Source organism: Podarcis liolepis (assembly GCF_965112155.1).
Source record: "Podarcis liolepis genome assembly, chromosome: 10".
Taxonomy (NCBI): Eukaryota; Metazoa; Chordata; class Lepidosauria; order Squamata; family Lacertidae; genus Podarcis; species Podarcis liolepis.
The window spans coordinates 16,123,659-16,142,430 of record NC_139562.1 but is presented as its reverse complement, the minus strand read 5'-3'; the positions used below and the strand labels follow the sequence as shown (position 1 = coordinate 16,142,430).

General features: G+C 43.0%; 1 protein-coding gene across 5 annotated transcripts in view; it reads right to left on the bottom strand.

Annotated features, from left to right (window-relative positions):
• Positions 1-18,772, bottom strand: part of LMO3 (LIM domain only 3) — a 94,042-nt gene that overhangs the window by 55,617 nt on the left and 19,653 nt on the right. For all 5 annotated transcript variants that reach the window (XM_083461666.1, XM_083461668.1, XM_083461667.1 and 2 more), the window contains exon 2: positions 15,460-15,673. In XM_083461666.1, the coding sequence (XP_083317792.1) occupies positions 15,460-15,665 (206 nt within the window). In that variant the 5' untranslated portion in view covers positions 15,666-15,673. The remainder of the gene's footprint in view (positions 1-15,459; positions 15,674-18,772) is intronic.

Sequence of the window (18,772 nt, the reverse complement as noted above, 5' to 3'; positions counted from 1 at the left end):
CTTTGTTGAGTGCAAACCTTGGGTTTCTTTCCTGAAAGCAAAGCCTGCACAGGCAGACTTTAACATTCCACAAACGGCTGGTTGTTGCACAAATGTACAAAGGCAGCTGGGCTTTCACTGTAACAGACAGAGACTTAAAATGAGAGAGATGTCCACATGAGATTCCGGGGTTATCTTGAACTCAAGGATCTCATGGTTACAATTGCATCAGTGCTGACCATGGACAGTCCTAATAGCTGTACAATCTCCCTGGCCTGATCCACTCTTTAAATACTATTGCATCACCAATTGTTTACTTACCAATGAACTATGTGCTTAATTTTATATTCACACATACTTATTGGGTTTCTTTGCCAGACCGTAGGAGCACCCTAATTTTTCACTTCCTAGATTTCATAATAAATGAAGAAAATTATTCCAGCCATTTGATTTTTTGTTAAAGAAAGTTTCCCGGTCCCCATCCCCCCTCACTGCACTTTAAACCTTAGCCATGTACTCAACAGAGGAGTTTTCTAGCCCTCCTGCTGACCTTATTAGGCTGTTTGACTGAAGTGTGCAGAAATTGGGCCCAATGCTTTCTTCACACCAGATGTGCACCAATCCTCGGTTATTGTTTTGTCTTTGGTCTTCAGCTGATTTTTTCCATATCTTCATTCCAGGCAGTTGGGCTTTAGGAAAAAAGTCTATAAAACAATGCAAAGATGAAGCACTCTTCCCTTCTCCGGGGAGGTGTGGAGAAGTTTCACTACTCTTAGCAAAATACTGGCGCTCTCAAAATTCCTCAGGCGTTGTACCCTAGTGTAAGCCCTGGCATGAGGGCTCCTGCTAGCAGGAAACTCCAAATTTGCCTGGAATCTCACTTTCGGCAAAATTCAGAAGCAAGTCCAGCGTTCAAAGGAACACAATCAATAGACCTTTGCTGAGAGAGCTTCAGAATCGGCATGTAGAGAGATAAGCAGCAAGAAGGGCAGGTTTCAAGCAGCCCCATTTCAAACATTTATTTTTCGCCATATACAAGTTAACAGGCCTGGTGCCAACACAGAGCCATGCTGCTTAGCCATGCTGCTGTCTGCCCTCACTTCACCAAGAAGCCCTGAGCTCCAGCAGGGACCATTTGTCTGTCAGTTGTGAGTTTATTTTCCCCTCACAATATCCCGGATGATGCAAGTATTCAGGCCATTGTGCGGAAAAACAAAATGGTGGGTGCTGAGAAGCAACCTTTCATATAGGGTTGCCATATGTCCAAGAAAACCCAGACATGTCCTCTTTGGTGGGGCGGGGGCAACATATTGATCCGGGCAGATATTTACATTTTTAAAGGAGATGTCTGGGTTGGGGGGATTTGGGGGGGTGTTTTGTTTTAAATAATCTTTATTAATTTAAATTACACACATATACAAAGAATTTACAATCTCATACTACAAAAAGAAAATTAAAGAATAAACAATTACGAAAAGAGAAAAGAAGAAAATACAGAAAGAAGAAAAAGCAGATTTACGTGCATAAAAAAACTTAATCTTCCTAATAAACACTTAAATAAAAAAGACTTTTGACAAAACGAGTCTTCCTATCATTCTCATTGTACTGTTTATACTATTGGGTTTTTTTTTTGCACAGTTTTATATTCTTTAATATTGTTCCTGTCTACTCCACAAACGGTCTTTGTTGTGTTTACAAGTATCACTCAAATTCTGCTAATATGGTGTGGTTGGTACAATATGATCTTATATAATCCTTAAATATTCTCCATTCTCCAAATATTTTCTGGTTCAATACTCCTCTAGCTCTTCCCATCAGTTTTCTAGTTGTAAATATTCTAACATGAGTATCTGCCTTCTGTAATTGTCGGTATTGTTTCGTTTTCCCACTTCCTCACCACAATAATTCTTGCTGCTGTGGTGGCATACATGAACAATGGTCTTATGTCTTTTTAAATTTCTAATGGGGGGATTTTTTTTGACTCGGGCGGCTCTGCACGCCGTGGCTGCTGCCAGCCCGAGTCAGGGAAAGAGGTGTGAGGGTGCAGTGGCAGTCCCACTCGCCTGTACGCTTCTTTCTCCAGCTCGGGCTGGCAGTGGCTCAGCCTTCATATCTTCAAGAAATGGCAGCCCTAGCTCATAGGAGTTGGAGAGAATAATGGTCAGAGGCAGTAACACTTCTGAAGACCACTGGATGGGAAACACACGAGGAGAAAGTGCTCTTGTGTTTGGGTGGTGCTTGCTGACATCGGGTTGTCCACCTAGAGAACAAGATGTTGGGACTAAATGTGCCATGGGCCTGATCCAGAAGGCTCGTCTTTTTGTCTTGTCTGCTATTTACTGTTAAAGTAAAGTCCGGCACCCTCGTGGTGTAACAAGATAAGACCACCATGAAGTATGAGGGTGGTCCACATGGCTGAGAAGATCCTCACATCTAGGGCCAGACACGCAAGGAAGTGTACAATTCTAATCATGGCAAGTACTGCTTAAAACCAGGGCCAGATTTAGATTTGATGAGGCCCTAAGCTACTGAAGGTAATGGGGCCCTTTGTATGTCCAGCTGTCCTTTGTCAACAACAAATTGTAACTTTTTTTGTGTTGAATATATGCTGTGTGGTTATTTTTTGGACCTAATAGGTATCTAAAGCCATTTGCACATAACAAAATATGTATTTTATCAAAGTAATTGTTGAACTGAAATACATTTAAGAAGAAGTACTGTATATTAAAAGTGAAATACAATTAAGAAGAAGTATATTAATTGTGAAATAATTATTAAGCTCTAACTGTATGTAGGTTTTATTTTATTTGTTTTTTATCTTCTATTTTGGAAATGTACATCCAGGTTTGTTTTTTCCTTTAAATTTTTGGGGGGCTCCCAAGAGAGCGTGGCCCTAAGCTATAGCTTGTTTAGCTTATATGTAAATCTGGCACTGCCTAAAACAGTAAGCTGGTGACCTGTTAGGAAGTTTAGAAAAACACGGCTGAATACCAGCAGGGGGCGAGGGAGGCTTTTTCATAACCATTATTGAAGGAGCTTCCACTCTAGACACAATAGAGATGGTGCCATCACTCTTGTGGCTAAAGGTGGTGGTGGGAATGCTGTGGAAACAATGATCAGCAAGATTCTACAAATGGGCAAATGTTATGTACAATCGTATTTTCTATCCCATTGGTTTCTAACTGAAGCTGTGAACTTGAGAATATTCGGGGCGGTTCTAAGGAAGATTTCTAAATTGTTTCATGACATTTAAAGCCCAAGTTACCCGAAGGACTGCTTATGCACATATGAACCAACCTGGGCCTTCAAGCAGCCACAGAAGTACCCTGTGATATCACTGAATATGACAAGGCTAGGGATAGGAAGTGGGGAGTGGAGGCACCACCAACATATTTTGTCTATTGAACTCACTTGCCCAAGATAAATGTGTCTCCCTCCTTGATTTCTGGGCAGTGAGGTGGGCAGCATATAAACAAACAAACAAACAAACAATTCCTTTAAGAAATCTTTTTCAATCTGCTTTTCATTAAGGCAAGCCAGGATAGTTATTAAGTTGAGGAATGCTATTTGCTGCTCTGTTTTTTTATATATGTAAAGAATTTTCAACTGTATGTTGATTTTAACTGTGGAAATGTTATTCCTACAATGCTATTCCTACTGTGTGTTGGCTTTTTTCAGAGATTCATGGGGGGGGGGGTTGAGGGGGGGAAAAGATATTTTGGGAGGACCCAAGATCCTGAAAAGCAGTTCCATTTAAATAAAATAAAAACATTAGGACTCGATATCGCATTAGTCTCTTCAAGTATGCATGCCAACTCCGTTTTGCAACCTTAAACCAACGAGGGTGCCAATGCTTCCCTAGTCCCCCAGGGTTTTTAAATTATAAATTAATTATAATTATAAAAAAAACAACAAGGCATTTTTGAGCTACCCACTACCTTTATAGAGCTGTCACCTCCAGGTTGCAGAATCTTTGATTTTGGAAGTCAACAAGCCTATACAGCAATTCAGTATAAACAAATAAGTTAATCTGTGCTGTGCTTTAAGAGAAGAGACAGACCACCAGCAAGAACACTTGTAGCAATTTATTTAATTTGTCGTAAGCTGGAAGAAATTTGCTGTTAAGCATTAAACACGAAGTGTAATAACATAATTGAATATGCCCCTCAGAAAACTGTGCAAATGAGAATACATGAATCAGTCTAGCTCAGCAATATTTTATTATATAAAACATTCCTTCGTTGCCAGTTTTGGCATGCATCAAAAATGAGCTTATCCCCTACACGGATTATCTCATCAATCATGAGAGAATAAAACCCACACATAATCCCAAGCACTAATTTTGATAAAATGATACGAGAATTGTAGAGCCAGAACAACGCCAGATGCCACAGATAGCACCATTGTGGGAATTTTATTTACATGCGCACTCACAATAGTGTGAAGTAGGTAGTTTTTCACCCCCACAGTTCTTGCAGGAAGTCACCAAATACCAGCCATGGCACATTATTAACAATATTTTCACATAAATAATGAGACACCGAAGTCAGGAAAACTGCCCATAATGTCAACAAGGAAGCAGCACTCAAATCAAAGATTGGTTCTATGCTTAAAGTGCCTCTGAAGGACCCATTAACACAGCCCCCTTCAAAGCTGACAGTATCTTTGGGGATACTCTTAGACCTTTGCCAACTGTAGGGTGGAAACTGTTCAGAGATTCTTGTACACAGGCGTAGGATCTGTGACTTGCATCTGAAGGCAACTGTTAGGACTCAAAGAAGGTCCACCAGTGCTTACATCTGCCCTGGCCCTAGAGCTCAGTCTATGAGCCTCCATTTTACTTTCCTACAGTGCTCCAGAATAATGCTACACTGAGCACCTCAGGACACTTTGATGCTGCTCAGGGCCAGCCTGAGAAATTTTGGCACTTGAGGCGAATCACAAAATGGTGCCTCCCTCCCCACCAGGAAAGAAGGGCTGAGTGAAGATCTACATCGGGAGCAAGGGAGGAATAAAAATCTATGTTGGGATCTGTTGCCCCTGTGGTTTCTGCCATCTGAGGTGAAGACTTCACATTGCCTGAAGGGTGGGACGGCTATGTGCTAAAGCCAATGTGGCTTCCAAATAAACCTGAGGGACCAAATCAACCTGAAAGGTGGCCAGGGCCGTCTTTAACATATGCGCCACCAGGGTGCAAAGATCCCCCAAATTTAGTTTAGCCCTCAAATTAACTTTTATTATGCCTTATGTCACTATTATCATTTGATATATAGTGTTCACGCCTGCACGGCTCCAAAAGGAGTTTTGTGTGTGTGTGTGTGTTTTGTTTAAAACCAGCTTCTCTAAAGAAGACAAAGAACACATTGGGAGTCGGTGTAAAGACTCCACGCATGTTCTTATGGTCATAGGGAGGTGTCTGAAAGATGAGATGGGTGGGCATTGTGCGCATGAATGGGAGAGCCGTCTTGGGCAGCCTTTCATTGTGGGAGCAACCTTATTTCTAGAGGAGGAGGAGGAGGAGGAGGAGGAGGAGGAGGAGGAGAAGAAGAAGAAGAAGAAGAAGAAGAGGAGGAGGAGGAGGAGGAGGAGTAGTAGTTTGGATTTGATATCCCGCTTTATCACTACCCGAAGGGGTCTCAAAGTGGCTAACATTCTCCTTTCCCTTCCTCCCCCACAACAAACACTCTGTCAGGTGAGTGGGGCTGAGAGACTTCAGAGAAGTATAACTAGCCCAAGGTCACCCAGCAACTGCATGTGGAGGAGCGGGGAAGCGAACCCGGTTCACCAGATTACGAGTCCACCGCTCTTAACCACTACACCACACTGGCTCACCACACATCTGGGAGGGCCCTTGCGAGCGTGCATATACGAGTTCTTCCGGAGCCTGTGCGCACTCCCGTCACTAGATAGGCACATTCTCTTTCTGCCTATCTCTCCCTCTTTCCTGTCACTCCCCCTCCTCCTGGCTTTGGTGAGTGAGACTTTCCAGAGAGCTCTCCCTGCAACAGCATTCGCAGGCAGGCGGCACGAGATCAGTCGTGTCAAAGGAGCTGCTGGCCCCTCTGCCGCACAGCAGCTCAATACAATAAGCTTAGGCTGCTTCAGCGCCAGGTGCCTCCCAGAATCCAACACCCAGGTGCCCCCAGGTAAAGATGGCCCTGAAGGGGGTCCACCAGAGCCCGAAGCCCCTCAAACCTGGAGCCAGCCCTACATGCAAACACATTTCAGTTCTGCTCACACACAGTGGGGACTCCCTGGCTGCTCTAGAAATCAGATAAGGATGCAACAGAATCAGAAGCTGGAGAAAGAAACTGTTTTGGTCATTTCCACAGAGAAAAGGTAATCACTGGGGAGGGAGTAACTTCCAGCTGCTTGTTCTCTTCTGACACACATCTCTCTACACTCTGCAAGATCGTTCTACTACACAAATCCGAGAGCCTCTGCATTCATGCTGGGGAAAGCTAGAGAAAGCGTTGGAAAGGTACAGAAGAGGGCAGGCAAAATTGTTTTGAGGCCATGTACCTATGAGAAAAGGTTGTAACATTTTGGACTATTTAGTTTAGGGGGAGGGAAGCAAGCAAAAGGAGGAGGAAGAAATGAGAGGTGTGTGTAGGAGACAGAGGATAGCGATAAGTTCCCCCCTCTCCAACAAAGCCACGACTTTCCGGGCAGAAGAAAAGGAAGTCTTAGCACAGCACATAGTTAAACTATGGAATTCAGTGCCACAAGAGGGAGTGAGTCATCATGGCTAGGATGACATTAAACACGATTAGAAAAATTAATGGAAGATAAGACTTGCTGTCATGATAGCTGTATCTTTAGTTGGAATATTCTGAAAACCTCAATGTCAGCGTTATCTGCACTTTTTTTTTTCTAGTTCCCATCACATTCTTTGATTTTGATGAGAATACTTTTTTAAAAAACAGTGTGCATCAAAAATGCAAGCAATTCCCACGCATCATCCACATAATATCATATACTTACACAATCCAGGTTTCCTAAACTACCCATACGCATTTGTATGTGCATACAAATATTTACAAAATTATGCTGCACAAATACATTTTTGGTGTATAATTGGGCACATAAGTAGACTCAAGTCTTAACTGTGCTTTGAACTTAGAATCTTCCTTACATCACTTGGTACTCTATAGCAAAATGCTTTCACCCATAGCCCAAATTGACACCCAGTCAAATTATTCCTGAGGCCAGATTTTGATGTGTTTTATTACCCACTCAAAGCTCTCGAAATTGATGGATTAATTGCCAAATAAAGAAAATTGTAGAGTACCAAGTAAATAATTCTCATAGGTTCTAGTAGCATGCAGTCCTGTTCTGGATTTTCTAAGAATCTGAATTTCGTCACAGACACAGGATGGAGGGGAGTTTCCCAAAGCCCACCCAAAACATTGCATTGATCGCAGCAAGGAATGGGCATATCTGTCAACTGCAGGATATAAACTTGATGAAATAAAGATAATTATTTTTTCCCCAATCGTATATTCAGTTCTCCACACCAGTTTGCTAACTTAAAAAAACAAATGTGAAAATTCATCAGCATTTTAGTGGATATTTTTGTATGCATTTTTGCTAATACACACATTTTTACAAAACAGTTTTCCCTACTGCAATGCATTATTGTTATTTTCACTAATACATAAATTTATATGCACATTTACCCTAGTCTGTGCATTTTTGCACATTATAATTGGCTGGAGAACTGCCCTGCAAACTTCAGAGAAGCACAAATTTAAAACGATGGCTGTGCTTCAGTCTGGATACTGTTTCAGAAAGCAGGAATATACCGATATATCATGGTGTCTGAAATAAGGATGGAGCTATATAGAGGCATTGGCTGGCTTCATGATTTTTCCCACTTTGTGGCTTTTGCCAGTACCTGCTCTTGTGATTTGCTTGCCCCTGCAGGAGGCAAGGGACAGCTGAGCCAGCAGAATAAACAGGGGCTGCAGGAATCTAGAGGAGCATTGGCTGGCTTCATGGGTTTTCCCCATGAATTGTATTTTTGCATAGCACACAAGTGCACACACGTCATGATTTGTGATATATTGCCAGGTCAAAAATTATGAAACTGGTATCACAATATGGACTTCAAATCGGGTTTGGGATGCTATATCAATATATGGTGCAGCCCTAGCCCCTACCTCAAGCGGCCAGCTATGTGCATGTCAGGTTGGATAAAGGCTAACAGAATGGAGCACAGGGAGACTTGATCCACAGGCCACAAACGCCCAGGTGGTTCACCACTGAAAGGAAGTGCAACTTCCATCCATGTCAAAGAGATGTGGCAAGACCAAGAGCTTGGTGGTGTCTTTTGCCAGTCTATATGCAGAAGATGACCAGACTGGTGTTTGGTGATGAGGCCAGATTTACGTAAAAGCTAAACAAGTTATAGCTTAGGGCCCCCCTCTCTTGGAGGGGGGCCCAAAAATGTAAAGGGGGGGGGAAACTGGACGTACATTTCCAAAATATAAGATAAAAAACAAATAAAGCATACGTACAGCAACAGTGTTTTGTGTTGTGTAGGCTCCTATGATGTAAGCAAGGGGCCCGGCCTGCTAGCCTGCTCCCTAAAATATCACTGGTTTGCTCCTTTCTATATATAGGGTGCCTACATTCTGCATGGACTGGTCAAGTGGCAACATGTGCAAATAGCTTTAGATTCCTATTAGGTCCATAAATTACCATATAGCATATATTCAACACAAAAAACAGCAACAATTTGTTGTTGACAAAAGACAGCTTGACATATAAAGGGCCCCATGACCTTCAGTCGCTTAGGGCCTCATCAAACCTAAATCTGGCCTTGATGAGGCCCTCTACTCTACAAGCAAGATGGTTCCAGGAGCACGGAGCAGATTGCATGGTGCGCGGCAGAGGGGAACTGCTGGGGAGAGGGCTCAGGAGGAGAAGAGTTGATGGCTGCCACTGCTGCTGCCAAATATACAACTCACACCCTGCATGCACTACCTTCTTCTCCCTATCAGCTGCCTGTGCCTCATTGAAACTATTAGTTTCAATACATTTCCAGTACGTTTCAGTACGTTTCAGTACGGTTCAGTACGTTTCCAGTACGTTTCCGAGCACAATTCAAAGTGTTGGTGCTGACCTTTAAAGCCCTAAACGGCCTCGGTCCAGTATACCTGAAGGAGCGTCTCCACCTCCATCGTTCTGCCCAGACACTGAGGTCCAGCACCGAGGGCCTTCTGGCAGTTCCCTCACTGCGAGAAGCCAAGTTACAGGGAAGCAGGCAGAGGGCCTTCTCAGTAGTGGCGCCCTCCCTGTGGAACGCCCTCCCACCAGATGTCAAAGAGAACAACAACTACCAGACTTTTAGAAGACATCTGAAGGCAGCCCTGTTTAGGGAAGCTTTTGATGTTTGATGTATCACAGTATTTTAATATTCTTTTGGAAGCCGCCCAGAGTGGCTGGGGAAACCCAGCCAGATGGGTGGGGTATAAATAATAAAATATTATTATTATTATATTATTATTAGGAGGCAGCATGTCGTTGGGGTCTGCTCTGCCTTCGATACTCAAAAAATTGCCAGGGCCTTGCTCATTTCTTCCTCCACCAAACGTTCAGGTTAGCGCTGCATCAGTCACGAAGTAGCTTCTTTTTGGAGGAACCCTGCAGTACATTTACAAGTCTAATTAAACAGGCCATGAGAAGAGGGTGGGGAAGGAAGAGACCACTAAGCTTCAAGATGTAGTTTTCAAAAGGGGCAGGGGGAAAAACTCCCCCCATATTCAAGCTTGATAATCCTCTTTACAGGAGCCCTGTGCATGGCTGGAATATTTAACATGACAGTTGTATAAAGTGCAGTAATTCAATTTCTATGCAGAAGGGTTTTGTTTTTTTTAAGGGGGGGGGAAACGTTTTAGAAAGGCACCATAATCTTTGCTAAGACACACACACACACAGAGAGACATTTAGAATCTCCAAATTGGAGTTAAAGTCTCAGAGTGCAAAGATAATTTAAGCCGTGTGTGTGTGTGTGCGTGTGGGAGAATAGCGGCTCTTTGGTAAAATGCTGCCAAAATTAAATTGGAAACGAAACGGCACTTTGTAGTCATTGGCTGCTCAGCAGGGTACGCCTAGTTAAAAACCCAAAGTGAAAAGGGTGATTGACCTACATTGCTACCAGCTCCGTACAGCTGCACTTTCGTTATTTCCATTGCATCTGATGAAGCTCATTAGTTAATGCAACTGAATTACCTATACTTGCCAGGCATTCATCTATTTCATACCACATGGCCAGATACTAACTTCAGCAGCAGAGCTGCCATGCAGCTGCCTGGAAATCTTATCTGCTCCTCTAACACATAGGGGCAAAAGGAACTGGCCCAGGATGCCACAGGAGTGGAGCTAGGACATGAAGAACTGTTCTGTACCAGTTAGACCACTTGGACATCAAAGCCCAGTGGAGACGAGTGACCAATGGGATTTGTAGGGCAAATAATTCCGGTTTTCTCCCTCCTGTTACCAAGTTCTGCAAAGGTGAGATGGAGACAGAGGAAGAACCCTCTGGACTTGTTGTTCAGTAAGGAGGCAGGCAGTTGGGGGGCTGGTTGAGGGCAGACTCAGGTTGGTGGGGCAGTGCCCCATTTGCCCTAATGGACTAACCTTCACACTGTGGCAACAGCTCTCCAAGGTCTCACCCTACCTGAAGTGCAACTTTTTGCATGCAAAGGTGGGCTAAATGGCAAATTTGACCTTGATAGGCCATATGCCAAATTTTAAGGGGGAGAAAGGGATCTGTCTGTCATGAGCAGAGCCAGAGGGATCAGCCTATTTCCAGTTTGTGTCACTTTGCAAGCACTCATTCCTAAATCCATCCCATCCTGTTTTTCATCTGTGTCTTAAATCCACATAAAAATTCATATGTAAACACATAATCATGGCTGTCTTTCAGCTGGAACTTGCCAGAACTCAGTTCCAGCACCTCTTAAGCGGGTGCCATTGCCATTCTAAGAGAACAAGGGAGGTGTTCATGGTAAGTTATGGCACCTCTTTTCTAGAAAAATAGCACTGTACATAATTATGTTTTTATCTCAATATACATCTAACGCATACTTGATACTAAATTATGCATTGTGCAACATGTTATAAGTTCTTAGCTGAAGACAGTTGTAATGTACGGTATTGCAAATTTGGGAGAAGTGCAAAATCTGAAGAGTATGTACAATCCAATCCATGTATAAGCCCAGAAGGCCCAGATTAGGCCAATTCACATTGGAATTCACAAAAAATTGAATTCCTCAGGCATCCCTAGAGATTATGCTTTGTTTCCATGTAGAGCCTTCCCCTCTTCCAGGGGAAGGAATTGTGAAAAGCAAGTAACACGGACTCTGGACTAGCAATTCTCATCTCCACGCCACAGACTTAAAGCTTACACCCCTCTCTCCCAGAGGACCCTGGGACTTTTGCAGTGGTCAACAGCGCACTCAGAGGAAAGCTCTCCATACCTGAACTATACTAGCGTCTTCAAGTTTCCTTGGAGGAATGCAAGACTGTTGATACAAAACAGGAAAGTTTACACCCAACTTGTGGAATCTATAAGCCACACTTGTCCATCCCTCGCTGACTAGGGATGATGAGAGTTGCAGTCCAACAACACCTGAGGACCCAAGTCTGGAGCAGGCTGCTCTAAAATACACTCCCAAAACCTCTGCATTGCACTCAGTGGTGGGTATGTGGAAGTTCTTCAGCAGGAAACAGTATCCCTGGACACAGAAAATTTAGAATTACTGCTTGAGAGAAAAATATCACAAAGTATCAATACGTCCATCATACTGAGAATTTAAATAGGAGACCTTCAGCTAATCCGTATCCAACTACAATTGTATTTGTTAAGCTTTGATTCTGGAGATTTTGATTACTCATCAACTAGCTTTAAAACTATTCCTAAATATAAGGGAAACAATAATGGGGGAAGAGAGTTCCACAACTCTAGGAATTGCATTTGTTGTCATGGACTGTTCTTCAGACACCTTGGCAAAATCCCAATAATAAAACCCACTGTTAAAGCTCAACAGAAACACCCAACATTTACCTGTCCAACTTAAAAAGGGCACCACAGAAGTGCACCAGAAAGATAGATGAACCCACATTAATTCCTAAAACAAAGCACTCAAATTAAAGAGGGGGGAGGCCGTTTTAGACTTCCATTCAACATGTTGTTTCAGACTTTGGATGGACGTCTCTAAGTGTTCCATGAAAGGTGACCCACACGTCAGTGTTAACCATTTGAAAACAAACAAACCACTTTAACAGAAACCAATTATCTCACTGGCCCACTCTCTCCTCAGAAGGCACCACAAACTAGTGCTAACCTCATTCATATTTCCCAAACTGGAAATGCTAATGAACACTATTTTTTTATTTTTTTAAAAAAACAAAGAATCTGACGCGGTCCAAGGAACATTACTAGTTGCATCCTCATGTATGCAAGAGACATCAATGAAGGTCGCAAGGAGAATCCCAATATTTGACTAGTTGGCAGAATATTAATAGAGGTTGGATCGTACAGTCCCCCTGAGGTAAATGAGGAATTAGGTTGTTATAGTTTTGCTACCACAAGACGTAGTGACGGCAACCAAACCTATGTGGCTTTACAAGGGAAATGGAGAAAAATCATGAAGGATAAGGCTACCGGTAGCTAGAAGTCATCAATAGCTTTATCTCACCTCTAGGTTCAAAGATGGCATTGCTGAAGAACAAGCTTGAGAGAGGATTAATGCCCTCATGCTTTGTTTGTGGACTTCCCAGAGACGGCAGCCAGATCACTGGCTGGGGTTTTAAAACAGCTGCGCTGGTTGTCAGTTTAATTCCAGGCCAAATTCAAGGGTTTAAAGCCCTGAACGACTTAGGACCCAAGTACCTGAAATTTCACCTCCTTCTCTGCAAACTCTCTTGAGTGTTATGATTAAGGGAAAGAGGAAAGCATTTGGTACAGAACCTACATGCCTCTAGAGGGCGCCACGAATTAGAAGTACACAGGTGTGTGTAACACCCTGTTCAGAGATGCTTAAAATACAGGAAAGGATTTTTTAAAAGCCTCTAAAGGAGGTAGACCGAAGCTGCAACCTAACCCTAATGCAGTCATTAGCATAGACAATTCGTTCCACGTATCCCTATCAAGTCAGTGACTAAATATGAAAGCTTATTTGCCTACAAAAGGGAGCACACTTTACCTCCCGGATTAGCATAAAAATGGAGATTTCTTTTTACAGGTTCACTGCATAGCTAAGTACATACGGGCGCAATGAGGCAAATGACTGTCTGCAATTACGTTAAGTGCATCAACTTGAAGTTTAACATAAATAGCGCATTTAAGTATAAGCAAGTGATCACGATGGGGAAGAGACAAGGCTAGATCGGGGAAAGGGGGCTGGACCAAAAGTGCCAGTTCTCACGTGAAGCTGGGAGCTTTATTCCACTCCAGTCAGGCTTCATCACTTGGGAGTAGGCCTGGGTTCGGGGCCAACACTTTCTTCATCACATTTGTCAGGGTGGCGGGTGGGGGCACATAAAACCTACCCAAAGATTGGACAGGAAAAGATGTTTCGGTGTAGAGCATGTTTGATAGTCATCACTACTTCTTGTGGGAGTGAATTCTCTAGTTTTGACCTCAGTTTTTTGCCTTCCTGTTGCCTCTAACAAATAGGTGTTGCAGGTTTTTGTGGGGTTTCAAAAAACCAGTAACACCAATTTGCCAAAAGTGACGTGAATGTATATACTGCATGCAGCTGAGCCTCTTTCAAGCTTCTATCAGTTCTCTGATTCCTCTTCAACCACACCACATCCATTTTCAGCCTGAGACAGATAGAAAATTCCCAAGGTTGACATATATGAGTGATTGGCTCATGCATTCAGATCACTTGTGGGGGGTGGGCTGGCGCAGACTGCATAGGGACAGTTTCCCCCCCAAATATATAATTGTGCGAACACAATTAACTTAGCCCAAAGTGTTACTTGCTTACAGAATTAAATTAAGAGGTTGTTTGTTGGTTTAATTTATATGCTACCCTTCATCAGAGGATCAAAGGGTGGTTTAAAGTATAAAAACTCAAAAATACATGACATAACAATGAACAAAATACTCCCCACCCCAACACACGCAGTTTAAAAGACCCTAGACTGTTTAATTAGCCAAAGGCCTGAGAGAAAATGGATATTTTTGCCTGCCACCTAAAGATATGTAATGAAGGAGAGCATTCTGCAAATGAGGAGCCACCACAAAAAAGGCCCATTCTCGTGTTGCCACCCTCCGGACTTCTTGTGGACAGGGCACATGAAGAAGGGTCTCAGAGGATGATTGCAGGGTCTACAAATACAACTATACCCCAGTAACCAAAAAAACTACATTTGTAGAGATAGCAGTTTACCTAGTACAGCCTAAGCAGACCACTGAACTCAGCACAATACACTGAAAAGGCTTCTGCGCCAACGTAGAGAGATGAGAGGCCTAGTTGTAGCCTAGTAGGGACTGCTAGGAATTAAATGTGCACTGTTCAGTGCAGATAGTTAAAGAGCTATCCTTTGTGGCAGTGAATTAACTGTTTTGAATAGGAATTATGGTCCTTGAGAGTGAGTGAGGATGGAACAAGTGATTTGACATCTTCCAAAATGTACACAGTACTTGCTGCATGGTTTATAGCCTGCTGCTGGGAACTTACTGGAAACAAATGCAGATGAAGTGAAACTAGGGTTGGGTGCTCTGTAAAATAAGCTCCAGATACTCTCAGGGTAAAAAATTAAGTGGTTCAGATTAAGATGAAAGGTCAACATTGTGCCACCATTCATTACAGGGAATTAGGAGGAGAAGGCGATTTTTGAACCCAAGCTTTATAAAGAGTTATTAATAAGTATTAACAGTATTAAAGAATATTAACAGCTGCATAACCTTGAGTACAGTTCTGCAACTGGTCCAAGAGAAATATTCTAGCCTCCGATTCCCCCAGACATGCTAAGTTTCCATTGTTCTGGATTCCCACTCACTGAGGGGGAAATACACAAACACATACACCCTTCAGCCATCAGAACTGGTACAGTCCAGAAACCGAAGCCTATTTTTATCATGTGGGTAAGCTGCTTGTCCAGCGAAAAATAGAAACAGGATTTCTGCAGATGTTTCATTTTAAATAAAGCTACTTACGATCCCAGGCTACCACCACCATTTGTAGAAAGGGGGCACGGTCAAAGACGCATTCCTTAAAAAAACAACCCTCAGCATAGCACTTAGGAAAAACATCTTCCTTATGAGGGCACACGGCCTGAGAATGAGCCTACAACACCATTCTTCTACTCTGAGCACCATTTGCATGCTTGTTGTGGTGCAGCCGGGTGGCAAAGTATCCGTAGCGACAGTGGTGCAGCAGACAGTGCAAAGGGAAAGGACCTAGCAGGAGTTGGAAGTGTGGCGTATGTACGAGGTGTGTAGAAAGAGCAAAGTCCTACCTCAGGTAGTCTCTGCGGCACAGGATAAGGTTGGCTTTGGTGTACAAGGTAGAGCCTACCTCCCCCAAACGGCAGTCGCAGCAGGCACACTTCAGGCAGTCCTCATGCCAGTATTTGTCCAGGGCCTTTAGGAGATACCTGTCTTTGATCTTACGGTTGCAGCCAGCACAACCTTTCGGTTTGGTGTCTGGCTGGACAGAGAGCATTTGTATACCTGAAACGAGAAGAGAAGGAGAGAGGGGAAAGAAGATGTCAGGTGACACAGCCAAGGGATGTGCAGAACAGGATCCTATGCCCCCAAACTGAAACTTATCAGAGCTTTCCTCTTTCTCTGAAATTCTCCAGACCAGGGTTTCCCAGACTTTGGTCCCAATCTGTTTTCTGGACTACAACTCCCATCATCCCTAGTTAGCAAGAGCAGCGTCAGGAATGATGGAAACTGTAGTCTAAAAACAGGTGGATGGAGACCCAAGTTTGGGAAGCCCCACTCCAGATCACGTTTATTTATTTTTACCCATTTAACAAAATTTGTGTAGTGTTTACTCAATTTTAAAAACTTGCACGCTGTTCAAAAAGGATGGTCTAAAACACTCATTTAAATATATATACATAAATTAGTATCAAAAGCATTGTTAAAGATAACATTTTCAAATGTAAATAGAATCAGCCACCTTAAAACTATTGTGCATCATAATATTACATGCCTGTGTAGGATTGTGGAAACAACAAAGGTTTTAGCAGCCACCGAAACCAATACAGAAAAAGCAACTGTTTAATATCAGTGCGTGGGGAGTTCCAAAGAGTAGTCAAATATTGATTCTCCGCAAGTGTAGAATGAACATTATTTAGATCTCCCAATGTTGTTTTGAATGAAGCGCAGTGGCAGGTCTTGTCTATAGCCGGAGTGTAAGAAGATTCCTGCTGGATCAGAATGGAGGTCTTTCTAGCACAGCATCTTAGTCCTTCAGAGAGTGGCTTTCCATGTGCCTACAAAAAAAACCCCACACGGTGCAAGAAGGCACCAGGCCTTCCCCAATGTCACCCCCTAGCAACTGTTATCCAATGGCATAGTGCTTCAGAACTGAAAAGTTTCATAGACCCAGGGCCAGATTTAAGTTTGATGAGGCCCTAAGCTACTGAAGGTAATGGGGCCCTTTATATGTCCAGCTGTCCTTTGTCAACAACAAATTGTCGCTGTTTTTTGTGTTGAATATATGCTATATGGTAATTTATGGCCTAATAGGTATCTAAAGCCATTTGCACATAACAAACAGGAGCCTACAGAACACAAAACACTGTTGCTGTATGCAGGTTTTATTTTATTTGTTTTTTATCTTGTATTTTGGAAATGTACATCCAGTTTTTTCCCTTTTAATTTTTTGGGGCCCCCAAGAGAGTGGGGTTCTAAGCTATAGCTTGCTTAGCTTATACATAAATCTGGCACTGCATAGACCCATCATGACCAAGGACCATTGATAGATATGTCCATCATGGCTAAGCCCTTTTTAAAGTCACCACATCTTTTGGGAATAAATCCTGCAAGTTACTTGTGTGTGAAGAAATGCTTCTTATGTCACAATGTCTGAAAAAAGAATGGAGTTATGTAGAGGCACTGGCTGGCTTCATTGTTTCTCCTGCATTGTGATTTTTGCATAGCACACATACATACACACACACATCATGATTTATGATATATTGCCAATTCAAAAATTATGAAACTGATTTCATGAGATGGACTTAAAACTGGTTTTGGACGATATATCGCCCAGCCCTACTGCCTAGTCAACTTTTCTTGCTTAACTGAAAAACAGCTCAGAGACTTTAACCATTCCACAGCTCAAGGGAAGAACATTGACTTTGCACACCAAAAGTCCCAGATTTGGTCCTCACCATCTCCAGGAAGGGCTGGAAAAGGCTTCCAGCCTGAAACCCTGGAGAGAGCCTCTGCCAGTCCGTGTAAAAGGTAAAGGGACCCCTGATCATTAGGTCCAGTCGTGGCCGACTCTGGGGTTGCAGAGTCTCGCTTTATTGGCCAAGGGAGCCAGTGTACAACTTCCAAGTCATGTGGCCAGCATGACTAAGCCACTTCTGTAGAACCAGAGCAGCGCACGGAAATGCCGTTTACCTTCCCACCAGAGTGGTACCTATTTATCTACTTGCACTTTGACGTGCTTTCGAACTACTAGGTTGGCAGGAGCAGGGACCGAGCAATGGGAGCTCACCCCGTCGCGGGGATTCAAACTGCCGACCTTCTGATCGGCAAGCCCTAGGCTCTGTGGTTTAACCCACGGCGCCACCCGCGTTTGTGTAGACAATACCAAACTAAGTGGAGAAATAGACCAATTTGGTATATACTAGTTTCCTAGGTTCTCCAATTTACTTTGCCCACAGCACCATTTCCTCACCGGCTGCGGACTCCCCCAAACACAAGAGCAAATGCTGGTGAGAGGCAGGTAACACACACCACATACCAGCTCCACTAAACAGCTGCATTAATGTACACTTGGTTTCCAGTTAGGCCTGCAACCTGCTGGTGTGCCCCCCCCCATAACAACAACCACCGGTCTTACTGCTTCCCTCAAGATTTCTCAGCTGCTTCTCCCAGCTGGCTAAAAAATTTCATTTCAAGCAAATTTTGATGGCAGTGCTCAAAGAACTCATGCTTCCTCAGTTCTATTCCGCTTCTCCAGCATATAGGCATTGTGTCGAGACGTGTCAATGCCACAAAGTCAGAAAGCAAATGCATTTAGAGCTGTCCTGTCATCAGCACACACGGGGCAGGGACTGCCACCTCGTTTGCCCTGTATCTTTGAATATTAGCACACAGATGCAAACCATCTTTCCTTTTAAATTCAGAGACTGAAATATGTCAGGTGGAGGTTTCTCTGCAAGTCACAAAGGGGAGAATTCACTTTCTTCAACAATACTCCTTGATGTTTTAATTCTTTATATAACAATTAGCTGGATCTGAATCTTACACACTGTGTAACCTATTAATATTGTGGCAGTGCTCGTGCTGCTTTTACAATTTAAACGAGGTGGCGGTCCCTGCCCCAAGGAGATTACATGTCAAGTTTTAACAGGGTAAAGACAAAAGGGAGAAAAACATTGCGAGCAAATATTGGGAATGATGATGCAACTCTCAGAAGTTAAAAAAGAAATTTGGTTTGTAATCACTGCTTCTATCAGAAACTTTAACTTGTGCTCCAGGGAGAACTAACTGAAATTAAAATTCCACTGAAATCTGTGGGACTTTCTCCAAAGAAAACACGTGAAACACATAAAACCGTGACTCTGTATCTTATTTATATGA